This window comes from Berghia stephanieae, chromosome 7 (assembly GCF_034508935.2).
Source record: "Berghia stephanieae isolate SIO BIC M18660-M18661 chromosome 7, UCSD_Bste_1.3, whole genome shotgun sequence".
In the NCBI taxonomy this organism is placed as follows: Eukaryota; Metazoa; Mollusca; class Gastropoda; order Nudibranchia; family Aeolidiidae; genus Berghia; species Berghia stephanieae.
In genome coordinates, this window is record NC_088366.1 from 20008377 (window position 1) to 20023835 (window position 15459).

Genomic DNA, 15459 nt, shown 5'->3' on the forward strand with positions numbered 1-15459 from the left:
TAACATGGAGGACAAGACACGACACCTGTTCATTGGGCAATATTACAAATTTTTTTTCAGAGACTGCTGTTAACAGCTAGGTACTCATTTTACACCTGAGTATGGTGAGATAGTGAGTAAAGGATCTTTTCCAAAGACTTGTGTGCCGATCAGAGAAGGACTTGAATCCTGGAACTTCTGATTGGAAGGCAAGTGTCATACCTTAAGATCATACGATGGTAGAGGGTTCTTGGATAACAGTGGGTCGTTGTTCTAAACTCAATAATTCACTCCCTGTCAGTATTAACAAATTGTGCAAGATTTGAAAGTGTAAATTACCAAAAGGGGAAAGAACTGGTTACATAAAATTTTTTCATGATTGTCACCCTTTGCTTTTCAATCAAAATGCTTAATTTTCATACAAGAAACTGGTTTTTACGATGCTAAGAAGTGTGACCGTGACATTTGGAAGTATATCAGATTAGAGTAAAATCGAACCTTGGCTTAGATTAAAACTTAAAACATCAAAATTAGTCCTTAAGAGCCATAGATTATCCTCGATTGTATAGCTTTAAATGGGCTTTAAATTGAAAAATTATTGAAGCAAGCATGTGTAGAATTCCATTAAGTTGTTTATTCATTTAAAACAATTGACTGAATATGTACATTGGATAAGTCAAAATGACTCACAAGTGGCAGAAAAGCTTAAGACTTCACGAGTGGCAGAAAGGTTAAGACTTCACAAGTGGCAAAGACTTTATGAGTGGCAGAAAAGCTTAAGACTTCACGAGTGGCAGAAAGGCTTGAGACTTAAGACTTCACGAGTGGCAGTAAGGCTTGAGACTTAAGACTTCACAAGTGGCAGAAAGGCTTAAGACTTCACAAGTGGCAAAGACTTTATGAGTGGCAGAAAAGCTTAAGACTTCACGAGTGGCAGAAAGGCTTTAGACTTCACGAGTGGCAGAAAGAAAGCCTTAAGACTTCATGAGTGGGAGAAAGAAAGGCTTAAGACTTCACGAGTGGCAGAAAGGCTTTAGAATTCACCAGTGGCAGAAAGGCTTAAGACGTGCTATTGGCAACAAACAAACAAACAAACAAAAAAATATACATATACATTATATATACAGATCAAACTGTAAGGAACCCTTTCGTCAGTAAAATCATGTCAGTCTGAGGTTACATTTAAATATAATCATTAAATTTATTTAATGTAATCTGTTAACTTGTAAATATCCGTTTCAGAAATGATTCCCACCGTATCCATAGTTGTGATGATACCATTCTATAGACACCTAGTGAAATGGAACATAACCACGCCTGTGGGAAAGTCATCATAATGTAAACAATGGCAGTGATTGGTAAATATAGCGAACTACACAGGTTTTACTATTCATGGTATATGTCTAAGTAAAATACCCAGTGTTCCTCCGCTTGATCAATGAACCAACACAGAAAACTTTGTGCTTTATATACAATTATTATTATTACAATTTATATACATATTGCTTATTGGGTGATATTACAATTTTTTCAGACATAGACAACGCCGTGAACAGCCAGATACTCATTTTACACAGGAGGACTGTGAGAATATGAGAAAAGAACCTTTCCTCAAGGACTCAACTATGCACGCTCAGAGATGATAGGTTACAATTTCGTAACATTCGACTAAAAGGTTAGTAAGTTATTTAGAAAAGATGGGAAAAATTATTTCATCAGTTTTGTTGGGATAATAAATAATGAAAAATAACATATAAAGTGAGGATCTGCCTCCAAAGTATAGTAGTAATAATTTGTATTTTTTACATTGTCAAAAAAGTGTGTTAAACGGAATTAGGTTCCATATTATAGACTGATGGGGTCAGAAATATGTGTAAAACGGAATTTGGCTCCATATTATGGACTGATGGGGATCAAAAGTGTCTAAAGTGAAATTTGGTTCCATATTATAGAGGGATGGGGTCAAAAAAAAAGGTACAAAATAGAATTTGATTTCATATTATGGACTGATGGGGTAATCAATATAAAATAGTGAAGTGTAGAGAGTGTTGGAAAATAGTGGAAAAATATTGATTATAATTTATTTATTTATCTAATTTATTATACTTAGGATACTAAAAAAACTTCAGATAAGGGGTTTTGACAAATTAGTCTTTATTCCCCTTAGCTCTAGAACTAACTATAGTAAAATTATTCCTCTGCTGTGATTGTACACTGGTGAGATGCTTAGGGAGAGGGAAAGTCATGAACCCACGATTGGCCAATTGTTTGAGTCCATTGAGGACAGATGGGCCTTTAATCTCCACCTGGGTTTTGCAGTCACTACTCAAGTTGGTCACTTCTTGTCCACTATGGAACCCAATGCTGAACTGTAGAGTAAAAGGGAATGCAAAAATAAGAATGAAGAGTGATTGAAATAGAACATTTTTACAATAAGATGTAATTAAATACAATGGAATCCACATAACGTCAACACTCTTAATGCCAAGTTCTGCTTAAAGTCAACATCTTGCGTTAGTGCCAAAGTTTCTGTTGTTTATCAAAGTGTTTCATTGATAATGGATAAAGTCAACCAATATTTCTGGCCTGGCAGTGTTGGCTTATCAGGATCCTACTGTAATAATAATTATAATAATAAAAAAGAAAATACGAAAAAACGAAAGAAAAAATATTTGACTTATCGCTAGTCTATGTCGATTTTATCAAAACGTTCTCCAGATGTTTGAACAATATTTCATAGCAGCCTAATTTTCAGGAAAAAAAAATCTGAATTTCCGTAAAAAATCTGTATCAAACTAAATTGCATGATTTCTACAATCATTTATATAAATTTCCATTTTAAAATTCATCAAATGGATGTAGTGTAGTTAAATTTGGATCCATTTATAGGAAAAATAAAAACGTTTTTACTATCCACTTTTTGATCAGTGATGCTGAAGCTTATCTTTACCTTGTATTCTATCTTCTCCAAAGTCGGCTGTGAGCCTGAACCAAACTTGTGATCAACCTGCATCAGCCGCTCACGTTTTTCAGCCACATTTAAATCAACAATATTCTCATCCCCTTCGAAAATGTCGTCTGAAAAACAATTATATAAACATTTTTGACATCCACTTTGACAAAAATAAAATTTGACAATATCATGGAATGGGGAGCTGTAGAATGTCAATGGAGAAAAATAGTAAAAATTTGAAGCAAAAAAGTAATATACGCTGACTTGTTTTTATTTTTAACAAACTCAATGGGTATTTGCAAAACTCTCAAGTCATTTCAGCTCCAACAAAAATACAGGAGATGGGGATAATTAAAAAGAGTATAGGCTTTATCTGCACTTTCTAGCATGCAGGAAAAGTAAATCAAGAGGGACTTCTTTAACTCTCTCGAGTTCACCCTCATTGAAAATCGAACAAATTTTGTTCGATTTTCGATGCATATGAACTCGAGAGAGTAAATACGAGATGAGAAATTGATTAAACAACACAACTTCTTTTCATGTGGTCTGCCTAAGACTACTTTAAAAGAAGTCCAACCGAAACCCAGCTGAGAGATATTAACTCAAATAGCTGCATTTATAACTAACTATAAGTTAGCATCTGTTGCCACCTTTTTGCCTGAAAGTTGCCATTTATGTTCAAGCTTTCAACTCGCCGTGACAAAGAAATTTGGCATGAAAAGAAATAAGTTCTAATCTAAATAGACTGGATCACGTAATTTATTATAACACTAAAACAACAAGGCAATTTCAAATTGCGAGTCTCATTGTGGCAATTCTGTAACGATATTTGGATAGACCAAAATTGAAAGATGTCTGATGAATATGGATCAAATCCTTGTTATGTTGAGGTTATTAATTGATTAAATAATTTAAAAATTTAAAAAGTGACAGCTTTTTTTTTTCTTTTCGAACTCTGTGATAAAATCATTTTCATACAATAGTAATAATGATGATGGTAATAATAATAATAATAATAATAATTATAATAATAAAAATAGTCTTATAGAAAGTTTTCAAAGGCAGGAGATCAAAATGCAAAGATTTTACAGTGACTGACTACAGATGTATAGCTCAGCACAACTCTCTGATGATGTAAGTGCAAACTTTTCATTCATTTCAACATAACATTCACAATATGAGAAAATTTACGTTTTTGTAACAAATGTAATGCGGATGTGAGATAAACATTGTTTGCACATCGAAGGGTTCAAATCTGGAATATCAGGTCAGTGAAAAAAACAAAAAAAACCCAAAAAAAACAAAACACACAGACACACTAAGACAAAGAAGAAAGCTAAAATTGACGGGGACTATAGAAATAACGGGACAGATAAGACAGCTAGAATTGAATTCCCTGATCCACGAGGTTAAATTGAGGGCTTACCCTTAAAAGCCTGTGAGTTAATTAGTGCAAATGGTTTCTCCAGAGGTTTTACTCTCATGCAAATTATGGAAGTATCCCTATCAGGCCAACTAATTTTCTCAACTCACTTCTGCATCATATTATTTTCACACTATATATATAGTCATATATTGAAATAAGATGATTTATGTTTTATGAACGAATTAGGAATTGAAGAAATGTCTTGTGATTTGCATTAATTTTCTCAACTCACTTCTCTGCATCATATTATTTTCACACTATATATAGTGATATATTGAAATAAGATGATTTATGTTTTATGAACGAATTAGGAATTGAAGTGTCTTGTGATTTGTATTAAATCAAAATTTCATATGGACTTGACATTGGAGTGGAATTGGCGTCACTTGATAAATCTTTCATGATTTGATAAATTGACATGAGAGATTCATACCTGCTTGCTTCCTTTTCCGGTCATTGTGTAACAGAGGATTTTCACAGCCATCCAAATCTTTGAATTTCTGAACTGTAGATGACTAAGTAAAAGAAAAATGAAAAGATACCAGGTGACAATTCCGTGATAAGTGCACTTTTATAGATAAAAATGTCAGAAAAAAAATATCCTGAAGATGCTGCTACTGATAATAATACTAATATTACTAATAATGATGACAGTAACAACAACAACAACATAATAATAATAATAATAATAATAATAATAATAATAATAATAATAATAATAATAATAATAATAATAATAATAATAATAATAATACAGTCGACTCTGTTTAATCGCACACCCTTGGGAGTTCAGGTTAGACAAGCAGGTTGAATGGATAAGTAGAGCTGTGTCGTTCCTATTTGTGTTGTAGATGTAATTTAGTTTCTGTAATAATGTTTCGTAATTGTTAATCTAGATTTCCTTTCCTTCATTATTATAATCTCTCTATCAGGGTCATTACGTGAAGTACGACCTTCTTCTACCCTCACTCTTTTCTCTTCCAGGCTAGGCTCAGTGCATCGGCCTGATCTGCATGGGAACTTATCAACGAGTTCCCTCTGTCTTCTAACTTTCTCCTAGTCTTTTCTTTATGTTGACTTTTTGGGCTATTGTGGCTCTACCGACTCTCCAGCATGAGCCAGAAATGTCACAAAATGTAATGATTAGAAAGTTAATTTTATAAAACCTCTTGTTTGTTTGAATTTTTTTTTTTTTTTGTATATGTCTACTAACTCCTGATCCCAGATAGTGCTCAGTAGGCTACTAATGTTCTTTGTGGTACCATTATAAATATAAACAGGCTTTACGTACAAAAATCAATTGAGGGATTTTAAAACACATTCCCCCAACTGATATTTACCTCAAAATTTTTGTTGAGTGCTATATTGGCCAAGGAGAGGAGGTGACGATCTGACAGCTGCAAGTAACTCAGTTTATCTGCATAAAACACTTTTGTCAGGGACTGGAGATTTCAACACATAAAAAAAGCATTCAGGCATTAAGCTATTGTTAACATGTTAAAAATATACAACTGTATATGTTGTCATAATTTTGCACACCTTTTGGTTTATCTGGAATTTCAGGTAAAACTATTATCAATCTTTAAATCCTTTTGATTAGATAAAAAACTTGTCATTTCCCAAAAGCAAAATAAATTTGGTTGACGGGTCTAGGTGTTCAAATGAAGTAATAAGACAGACATGATCTGATGTGCATAACTATGATGACAAACCTGGTTCTGCTACAGGCTCTTCTTACACAATAGTTATATTGGGGAAGCATGCAAAACTCAGGGTTAGTCAAGAATATTTAGGAGTCACCAAATTTTCCACGGCAAAAAAACAAAACAAAAGATATCTGGTAATTTAGATGACATTTTCAAGACATTCTCTCAAATGAATGTTCATTCTAACAGTGTAAGATGTATAAAATCAGGTTTGAAAACAAATTAGATTGAACAAGGATTCCTTAATTCTTTTTATCCAAGATCAGACTATGGACGGCCCCCCCCCCCCCCCCACCCCGCAAAGAAAAAAAACCATTAAAAAACTTGGCCAATAAACAACCATCATTAAAACAAATTGGTAGAAATAGAGATAAGATGTTTGTATTTTAGACAGACTCGATTCAAATTTCATATCAATAATATGTCGGGATATTTCGCTGCTGTAAAGCTTTAAAAATGGCATTTTTCTACCTTTCATGCAAATTTTTTAATTGTTGAAGCAGTATAGAAATAAAGCTGAAACCTTCCTCTTTACGACGACACCAGACGTAGCTCTGTATGTTTTTTCATGGCCAAGGGAGTAATGCTCGAATGACCTGGTTTAAAAATAGTCCTTTTCTCGACGCACGAGGCAAAATATATAGGGTTTTTTTTTTCTGCCACAAAAATGAGTCTATTGTGGTAACTAATTCAAGTTAAGGCAGACGAAAAACTTTTAACTTTGACATTTCAGAAAAAGAATATTGTATTTCATGAGATTAAAAAGCATTTAGAATTTTTTTTAAAGTGTGTCATTTATCATGTATTGGTTGACCTAGAAAGAATCTGGCATTGTCTCATCTATGTAAATATCTCTTGGTTTTATAACTATTTCTCACCTCTGTCAGTAAAGTAGTTTCTTTAACTCTTGTTCTGCTAATTATCAAGTAAGGAGAGCCTTGAAAATGGAGAAGGAATACAGAGTTATTGGGATTGTATCCAGCCTTCTGCAATGAATTCTTTCTAGTCCTTTTGGAAGTGTCAAAATGTATTCTCAGCCAAACAGCTCCACAGTAGTATCCCATGTTTCCGTACTTTAACCAGAGATGAGAAGGAATAGAATAAAGAAAAAACATGGTTAAAAAGTTCAGTTCTTACATCAGAACTATCAAAACATTTCAATATATGTTTAGACCCGTTCTTAATGTGTTTACAAATTGTGACAGTAGATCACACCAAAATCAACAAAAACAATTTGTTTACATGACATAACCATATAATCCCTATAGCACACATTGCACTTTGAAGAAAATTTTAGTCAAAAGGGTATGAATATTTGTAACAGGAATATTGAAGAACAAATTAATTATGAACTGAAACTAGCCTCTTACTTTGACCCTAATATGCTAAAAACAAAAGGAAGTGTACACTGCGCATTTGGAAATTTCTGATGTGCACCAAATGGCACACATATTTTAGTGATGTTACACTCTACTGTGAGCATTGATAGATAAAATACTAATATTGTGCCATCATGTGTGTAGTGTTAGTACTATAGCTAAAAATAAAATAAAATTATGCACTTTGCTTTAGCGTTCCAAGAAGGAATATAGATAATCCATCAAACAAACATTTGATGTCAACAGGAATCACTCACATTGTCCAAAGTGAGCAAATTGGGGGTTAATAATCTTGCCAAAGGAAAAAAATCAAAAGCGCCTGAGGAGGGACTCGAACCAGGGACCTTCCAGTGCTTTCCATCCCACCCCCCACTGTAGTTAATCATTGTCTATATATGTAGTAGGTACCGCACAATGCATGAGAAAATGAATTTGCATTTTTTTAAAAAGATATAAATAAGATTGAGATCTAGGGAGGGGGAAGGAGGCTGTAGACTTATTTTGGTGTGCTAAATTAAATAAGGATAATATGGTCAGTATGAATTGTCTTGATGGAACTGTAAATTGAAAAAGTCATTTTATACTTTATCTCAAAAGAAGTTTTTGCCTAACCTGATAAAATCTCTCAATGTGGGGTTTGGTTAATTATTATTATTAAGGTTAAGTGATATAAAGGTAACACCTGTATCCACAAAATAGTGCTCAAAGGCACTTTACATTCGTTTTCTGGTAGGGTTAGGGCAAGAACTTTTTGTTCATTCACTTGCTTCATACATTGGCCAAAGTTGTAACTGAAAGAAATATAGCTGTAAAAAGTCTACGGGAAGTAAAAACTCTTTGAGTAGTTAAGATTTTTCTCTCTTTGATTTACAGCAAGTCTATAAAATAAAATAAAAAATGCTTTTGAATTCAATTTGAGGTGGATAAATAAAAGTAGACATTTAGACACATATTTATGGCAATATTAAGAATTAATGAAGGGTATTTCTTTCCATGATTAATAGAATGAGTGACAGCAATTAAAATGACAAAGAAACATTACCCCATTCAATGAGGTTTAAAATATGTACCTGAATATTAATAGTGACAGAAGTTAAAACAAAGATGCTAAAATTTGAGATCTGTATTGCATGAAATGGACATTTGATTTAAAGAAAAATTCGTGAAGAATGAAGCTCTGTAAGATAGAAAGGGAACAATGAAACATTGGAAAGGTGAATGCAAATGTGGACACTTTGTTCTTTTATTCTATACGGCCACTAATGTCATTTGCAAAGCCATTTTGGAAATTCATAAATCAACATTCAGTGTACGGCTATGTGGTCTTGTGGTATGACACTCGCTTTCGGATCGGAAGGTCCTGGGTTCGGGTCTCACTTGGCGCATAGTTGAGTCCTTGGAAAAGGCTCTTTACTCACATTCTCTCAACGTACTCGGGTGTAAAATGAGTACCTGGCCGATTACAGCGCTGTCTCTGTCCGAAAAAATTGTAACAGGCATCATTTCCTGTCCTACATGTTAAATGCTGCTGTAGGCCAGGGCCCCTTGTAAAGCACTTTGAGCACATATAGTGGATATTGCGCTATATAAAAAACTCATTTAACATATGTAAATGGTCTTACAATGAATCCATCTTTCCATTTTGACTGCACTTCTCTAATCAATCTTGAGCGCATCACTCTTGGATCCTGCTTAAAATCTGAGCGAGTCCCTGAGTTAAAAATAAAGGATATAATAATACAAATTACTTGATATCATTTTTGACAAAAAATGTAATAAATTACAGGCAATGAAAAAAAAAAAAATAAATAAAAAAATTAGTGGTTAAAAAGGTCTCACATAAAGTCTGAAATAATAACAATATGTAACAATGTGAAATTGAATGTAAGCTTCAACTTAATAAACGAAAACATATAATGTAGACGTTTCAGGTTTCCCCTTTATCAACAAAACAGGATGAATGAAACACTAGACGAATGAGATAATGTCACACAATAAGTGTGTATCAGAGCTTAGATGGTCTCTCTCTCTCTCTCTGTGTCTCTCTCTCGTGATTTCAAGGCCAAACATAATTATCTATGAATTATAAAAATGGAGGAAAGCCAGCACTTTTGTCATCTGTGACCCTTGCCTCAACCCTTTATTATGACAGGGTGGACCAGACGCAGTGCTGTCAACCATAGCACGTGTACAATAGATACAATGAAAACATGCATAAATCCTTCAAAGACTATAATCAGCCCTAAATCTGATAATAGACAATTAGACCATACGAGCCATATTATGATCGATATTTAAACCAATGAATAATCTCTCTCTTTATAGACTATATAATATATTACATATATAAATAATATCGACAACCAGAATCCATGTATAAATCTGATATGAACCAGCCAGATATTATATTGAACTCTGTATATGGACTTCTGGGTCAAGAAACAGAATATAGTGTCTAAGTACACAAAAGAGTGTATGGTTGTTAAAATGCTTAAATAATAGACATATTATAATGCTTACAACCCTCAGCAAAAAGCGTAAAATGAAGGAAAATGCAAATGAATACATATTTTTTGCGTAAGTTAGACACCACTGCAAATGATAAAAATTAAATTGAAATTCTTATGTTTCAACGTTGATTTAAATTGATGTGTTAATTGAGATCAATGAATGAATACAGTTCCCTACAGTAAAAAGAAACCAATAACAAAAACAAACCCTGCCCCCCCCACCCTCCCAGGAAAAATTTTTTGTTGGTAATAATTTCATTTAGCTTATTTCAATGTTTACATGATACCAAATAAAGGAGACGGTCATTTGATCAGAAAAAAGGAGAGTCTGAGTGGAATTCAAACTTACCTATAAGCTTGAAAACTTTCCATAATTTTTTCTTTGGATGAAGTTGAATATCTGAAATTACAAAAAAAAATAATTATAATATTTGTTAAACAGACTTTTATATACAAACTGTATAATTATTCATACAACGGAACTTCAAACATTTTAAAGTCAACTCAAGATAGAATTATAATGGAGAGGAGCCTTTAAAACTTGGGAATCAAAAAAAAAATTTAAAATAAGACCATGGTTTCACCAAGATTCAAACTCAACACCAGTCAATCCAAAAAGTAGTGATTTACCTCTTTGCCAAGGACTTACTCTTAAATATCTGAGAAAAAAAAAGGTGGATATTAATTTTTAAAAGAAATTCAAGAATAACGTTTTCAGATTTTCAGTCACTTGGATATTTTTTTTCTTTTTACTTTTTCTTTTTTTTTGGAGAGGAGTGGGGACGATGACGAAGAGTTAATTTGACTTGACTTTAAAATTTAATCTTGTTGAATAAACCAAACAAGAAAAAAGGATCACTAGAAAATCTAAGACCAATCGTTCTTCTTTCAACACTTAGAAAACTGCTCAGCGTATTAATACTCAACAAAATAAGATCAAAGGTGGATGAATATCTGTCACCGACACAGAACGGATTCAGAAAAGATAGGAGTACCAGTGACAATGTATCGGCTCATAGGTGGTTGAAAGTCAGAATTGAAAAATACATAGAAGAGCTCACTATATTGGGAATTGACAAGAGCTCTGCCTTTGATATAATCTGCAGAACAAAGCTTTTGAAGGTACTAAATTCATTTCTCGAAAAAGATCATATCCGACTAAGATCACTGCTGGCAAACACAACACTTACGTTTACATCTGGTGCGGAAACAGTTTCATTATTAACATTGCTGGGAACTCCTCAAGGAGACAGTTTGAGCCCAATCCTTTTTACTGTATATTTGGAAGCAGCACTAAAAGAATTAAGACAAAAACTCCTAATTCCTCAAATCCTTACCCGCAAACTGATTTCTGCAGACGATGTTGATATCATATTTGATACAACAGACCTGGCGAAGCAGCACATACCAATAATATCAAATACTCTGCGACATTGGGATCTAAAGGTCAACGAATCCAAAACAGAAATTACAGTGGTTAGCAAGAAACAAGTGGAATGGAAAAGTGTAAGAATTAATTAAAGATTAATGAGATTGAAGACATCAAACAGAGAAAAATGCTAGCCCAAACTGCATTCAGAGAACTACACAATGTTTGGAACAGGACGAACATCATTAATGAAAATAAAAGAATACGCCTTTATGAAGTGCTAGTGCTGCCAATCCTTATGTACAACTGTGGTACATGGGGTCTTACAAAAAAGAATTTGGACACCCTGGACTCCCTTCATCGCAAACAATTGAGACGAGTTATTGGGGTACATTGGCCAGACAAAATCAGTAATGAGGATGTATATAACAGATGCAGAGTACAACCAGTATAAAGAAACAAAGATGGAAACTGTTCAGACACATGCTCCGACGAGATGAAAATATTCCAGCACAAACCCAATGGTTGTTACTTCAAACAAGGAGCCACATATAGAGGGCGTACACCAACTTCACTTCCAACAACATTGAATCAAGATCTCAAAAAATATCAAATACATTTAGAAACAACAACCGAAGAACTGATTTCTAGAACACAATGAAACATCCAACTGCCTCAGCACCTTAACACACATGATGACATTCTAAAGCTAAGAACACTTGCACTAGACAGAGATTTATGGAGGCAAATTACTAACTGGATGATAGAAACAGACTGACAAACTCGAAGTGAAGCACACATTCATCGTCCATAGAGACTGCGAAGCCATATTCATTATTCAAATTTAATCTTAGATACATTATACTTTAAACGAGATAGGAACTCATTTCCAATGAGAAAAGAATGAGTATTTGTTAATTAAAAAAATTTCCTCCTAAAAGCAACCAAATTATAATTTGTACATCACCCTGTTTTGCTTTTTAATTGATATGACAGATTACTAGTTTGATACTTACATGAAAGTTCAAGATCACCAGCGATCTCAGTTGACAATTCAACCTCCTGAGGATACAAACAAATTATCAAGCGATGAAAATCTACAATCAAATTCTTTAGAATGATTGTCAACAAATCAAACAGAATTAAAGCCTGACAATATAATGGGGACCTCTTCTTCACAAGAGCTGTAAACCTCCTCTGGAGTATTATTGCAGCCTGTACATTATGAAATAAGGTTAAGTGGGGGGAGGGGTATTATCCAGCTCTAGAACGTGCTTCCTCTCGGTCTTTGTAGAAGTTGCAGAATGATGAAAGATGGCGCAAAACTCTTGCAAATAGGTCACCAAAAAAATCTCGAGAACAGAAACCGGAAACTATTTGGAGAAATAGAGTTTAAGTTTATTTCTCCAAGAGTTCAGAGAAATAGTCACTTCGATAATAATATTTATTGGACATTGCAACTAATTGAGAATCTATAATGGCTAAAAGATTAAGTACGTAATATAATAAAAGTGCTGTGAAACTACAGAAGTCCTCCCAAACAAAAACCTTTAAGACCTTTACTACAACCTAACTATAACCCTAATAGGAAAAAAAAAACCTCAGACCTCAGGTTCATTCTGTATTTGCAGTAGTAGCCTATGAGCCTAGAGCTTTAATGTATAGAGGATTAGGCACAGAATATAAATAAACTACATTATTATTATTATTATTATTATTATTATTATTATTATTATTATTATTATTATTATTATTATTATTATCATCATCAAAAAAAACATTTTTATTATTATTATTATTATTTTTTTAAAATTAATTTTTTATTTTGTATTATTATTATCAAGCCTATTACTATTATTATTATTTTGTGTTTCGTTGACGATAATGATGTATCTGTAGTTGTGTAGTGATGGTGGTGTTGATGTGGTGGTGGTGATGATCTAGTAGTGGCTGTGATGGTGACTATAAGGATAATGATGATGTAATGGTGGTGGCGGTTGCTGTAGTTTTGATAACGACGTGGTAGCTGTGGGTGGTAATAATGATGATGAGTGATGGTTGTGGTTGCAGTAGTGGTGGTGGTAGTGATGATGACGAGGAGGATGATGATGTAAAGGTGGTGGTGGTTGCTGTAGTTTTGATAACGACGTGGTAGCTGTGGGTGGTAATAATGATGATGAGTGATGGTTGTTGTTGCAGTAGTGGCGGTGGTAGCGATGATGACGAGGAGGATGATGATGTAAAGGTGGTGGTGGTTGTTATAGTTTTGATAACGATGTGAGGTTGCTGTGGTAGTAGTAGTAGTAATGATGATGTGGTAGTGGCTGTAGTAGCAGAGGTAGTTTATTGATGGTACTTCTATTATTTGCAGGAGCACTGAGATAGGAGTTGTGAGCAACAGCGAGAGTGTGTGTGTGTTTGTGAGAGAGAGAGAGAGAGAGAGAGAGAGAGAGAGAGAGAGAGAGACTGAGAGAGAGAGAGAGAGAGAGAGAGAGAGAGAGAGAGAGATTCCTGGAACTTTATAAAATACATTTAATTAACTGTAAATAATACAATAAAAGGGGATGGAACTATTCTCATTAAAGTAATCTGACAGATAAGCAAATACATTTCAAGATGTGAACGAATGATCAAGCCAGAGAGGTGGGGACGTTGAAATTTTCATGGATTGGATTGGGGTAACAAAAAACCCCAAAGGAACTGTGTTTTCAGTCCACCAGTGGACTGAAAACACAGCTGTGTATTCAGTCCAACGAAATAAAAATATTTAAAAAGGACCAATTATCGTCTATACTTACCTAATCGATAGTGACGACTTTGATACTGAACCTATTATAGGCATCATCAGAAATGGACAGGCATAAAATTTATGGCAATTCAACGGTGTAATAATATCATTTACAGTGTTTTATTTACTCTCGGTAAATCTTGATTGAGAATTGTTCGAAACCGGTGCCTGAAATAGATCTCAATTCTCAAAACTGATTTATCAAACATTGACGAGATTCTTACCATGGCTGCGAGATAGCCATTGGCCTGGCCAACTTTGCCAAAATTGGCCACACAGAGAATAATGTTAAAATTTAAAATTAACATTTATATCTATTTTTAATTTTTCCTAGTCCTTTAGAATTTTTTGTGATTATCACAACCGATGAATTTTCCAAGGAGATCAGAGTTTTAGTATTGCTTGCCCAAGTAAGGATCTTCTTTTTTTCTTCTCTTTTTCTTATTTTTCTTTCTTCCTCTTTCTAGACCCTCGAATTAGGGTGGAAAAAATTAGTCTATAGACTCATTATTTTGCTCCTCTCCATGGAAATCTTTAGTGAAAGCCAGCGTGTCGTACGACGTGTCTGGGGGTAACGAATTTTCATTATCCCAGACAGGTGTCAGTAGTGTCAGGTGTCTGGCTGGGGATAATGACAGCCTAAAAACACTACGTTAGTGAAAGGAATACCTGAGTCGTTTCCCTTCGCCAGAGGAATGTGCGGAAGGCCTCCCGTCATTTCAATTTACTAAATTCTGGTTAGTGTTTGTCAGCTCTTACTCTTACCTCCGGATTAAGAACCAGTCTCAGTACAGATTGGGTCCTCTTCACCTTAGTTGCTTTGCCGCTCTGTCCACTGAAGATAGATTGTAGTTGATCTTCACTCAGTCTTCCCCATTTTCGTAGAGTGTCCACGATGGATGATGGGTTACATTTCATGCAAACCGATTGTATAAGCTCCTTTGTATTTGTATCCATTGTTATTATATCACATCAATCATTATCGTAGGACAATCCAATGTTTTTGCTTTCAAAATTCGAGTATTATGTACTGTTGACAGTTTTTGCATCATTTCGCAAAAAAAGCAGAGCGGTTTATAATTTTTATCAATATTCGAACATAAAAATCATTTTGTGACAATAGCTGATTGATTGTATGATTTTTAAACAAAAGTCTTTCAGGCATTTTATAATATATTGTTTTATGTACTTTTATTGGGAAATGCAATTCGGAAACTGAATTTTCTCAATAAATGTAAAGTTCATTGCCACATTATGTATCGATGAAGAAATGTAAAGATTAATATTATAGTTCGAATCAAAATCAGGACTGTAAGTGTAAGCGGAAGACGTAAGAAAGAGAAAGAAAC

General features: G+C 33.9%; 1 protein-coding gene across 1 annotated transcript; it reads right to left on the reverse strand.

Moving 5' to 3' along the window:
* Positions 1-593: 593 nt before the first annotated feature.
* Positions 594-15151, reverse strand: LOC144976854 (centromere protein N-like). Its single transcript, XM_078921388.1, has 9 exons — positions 14876-15151; positions 12339-12384; positions 10303-10353; positions 9066-9154; positions 6943-7137; positions 5699-5800; positions 4792-4873; positions 2930-3057; positions 594-2348 (listed from the first exon to the last, which is right to left on the reverse strand). Exons 1-9 carry the CDS (start codon positions 15065-15067, stop codon positions 2127-2129), a joined length of 1107 nt encoding a protein of 368 aa, XP_078777514.1. The 5' UTR covers positions 15068-15151; the 3' UTR covers positions 594-2126.
* Positions 15152-15459: the final 308 nt, after the last annotated feature.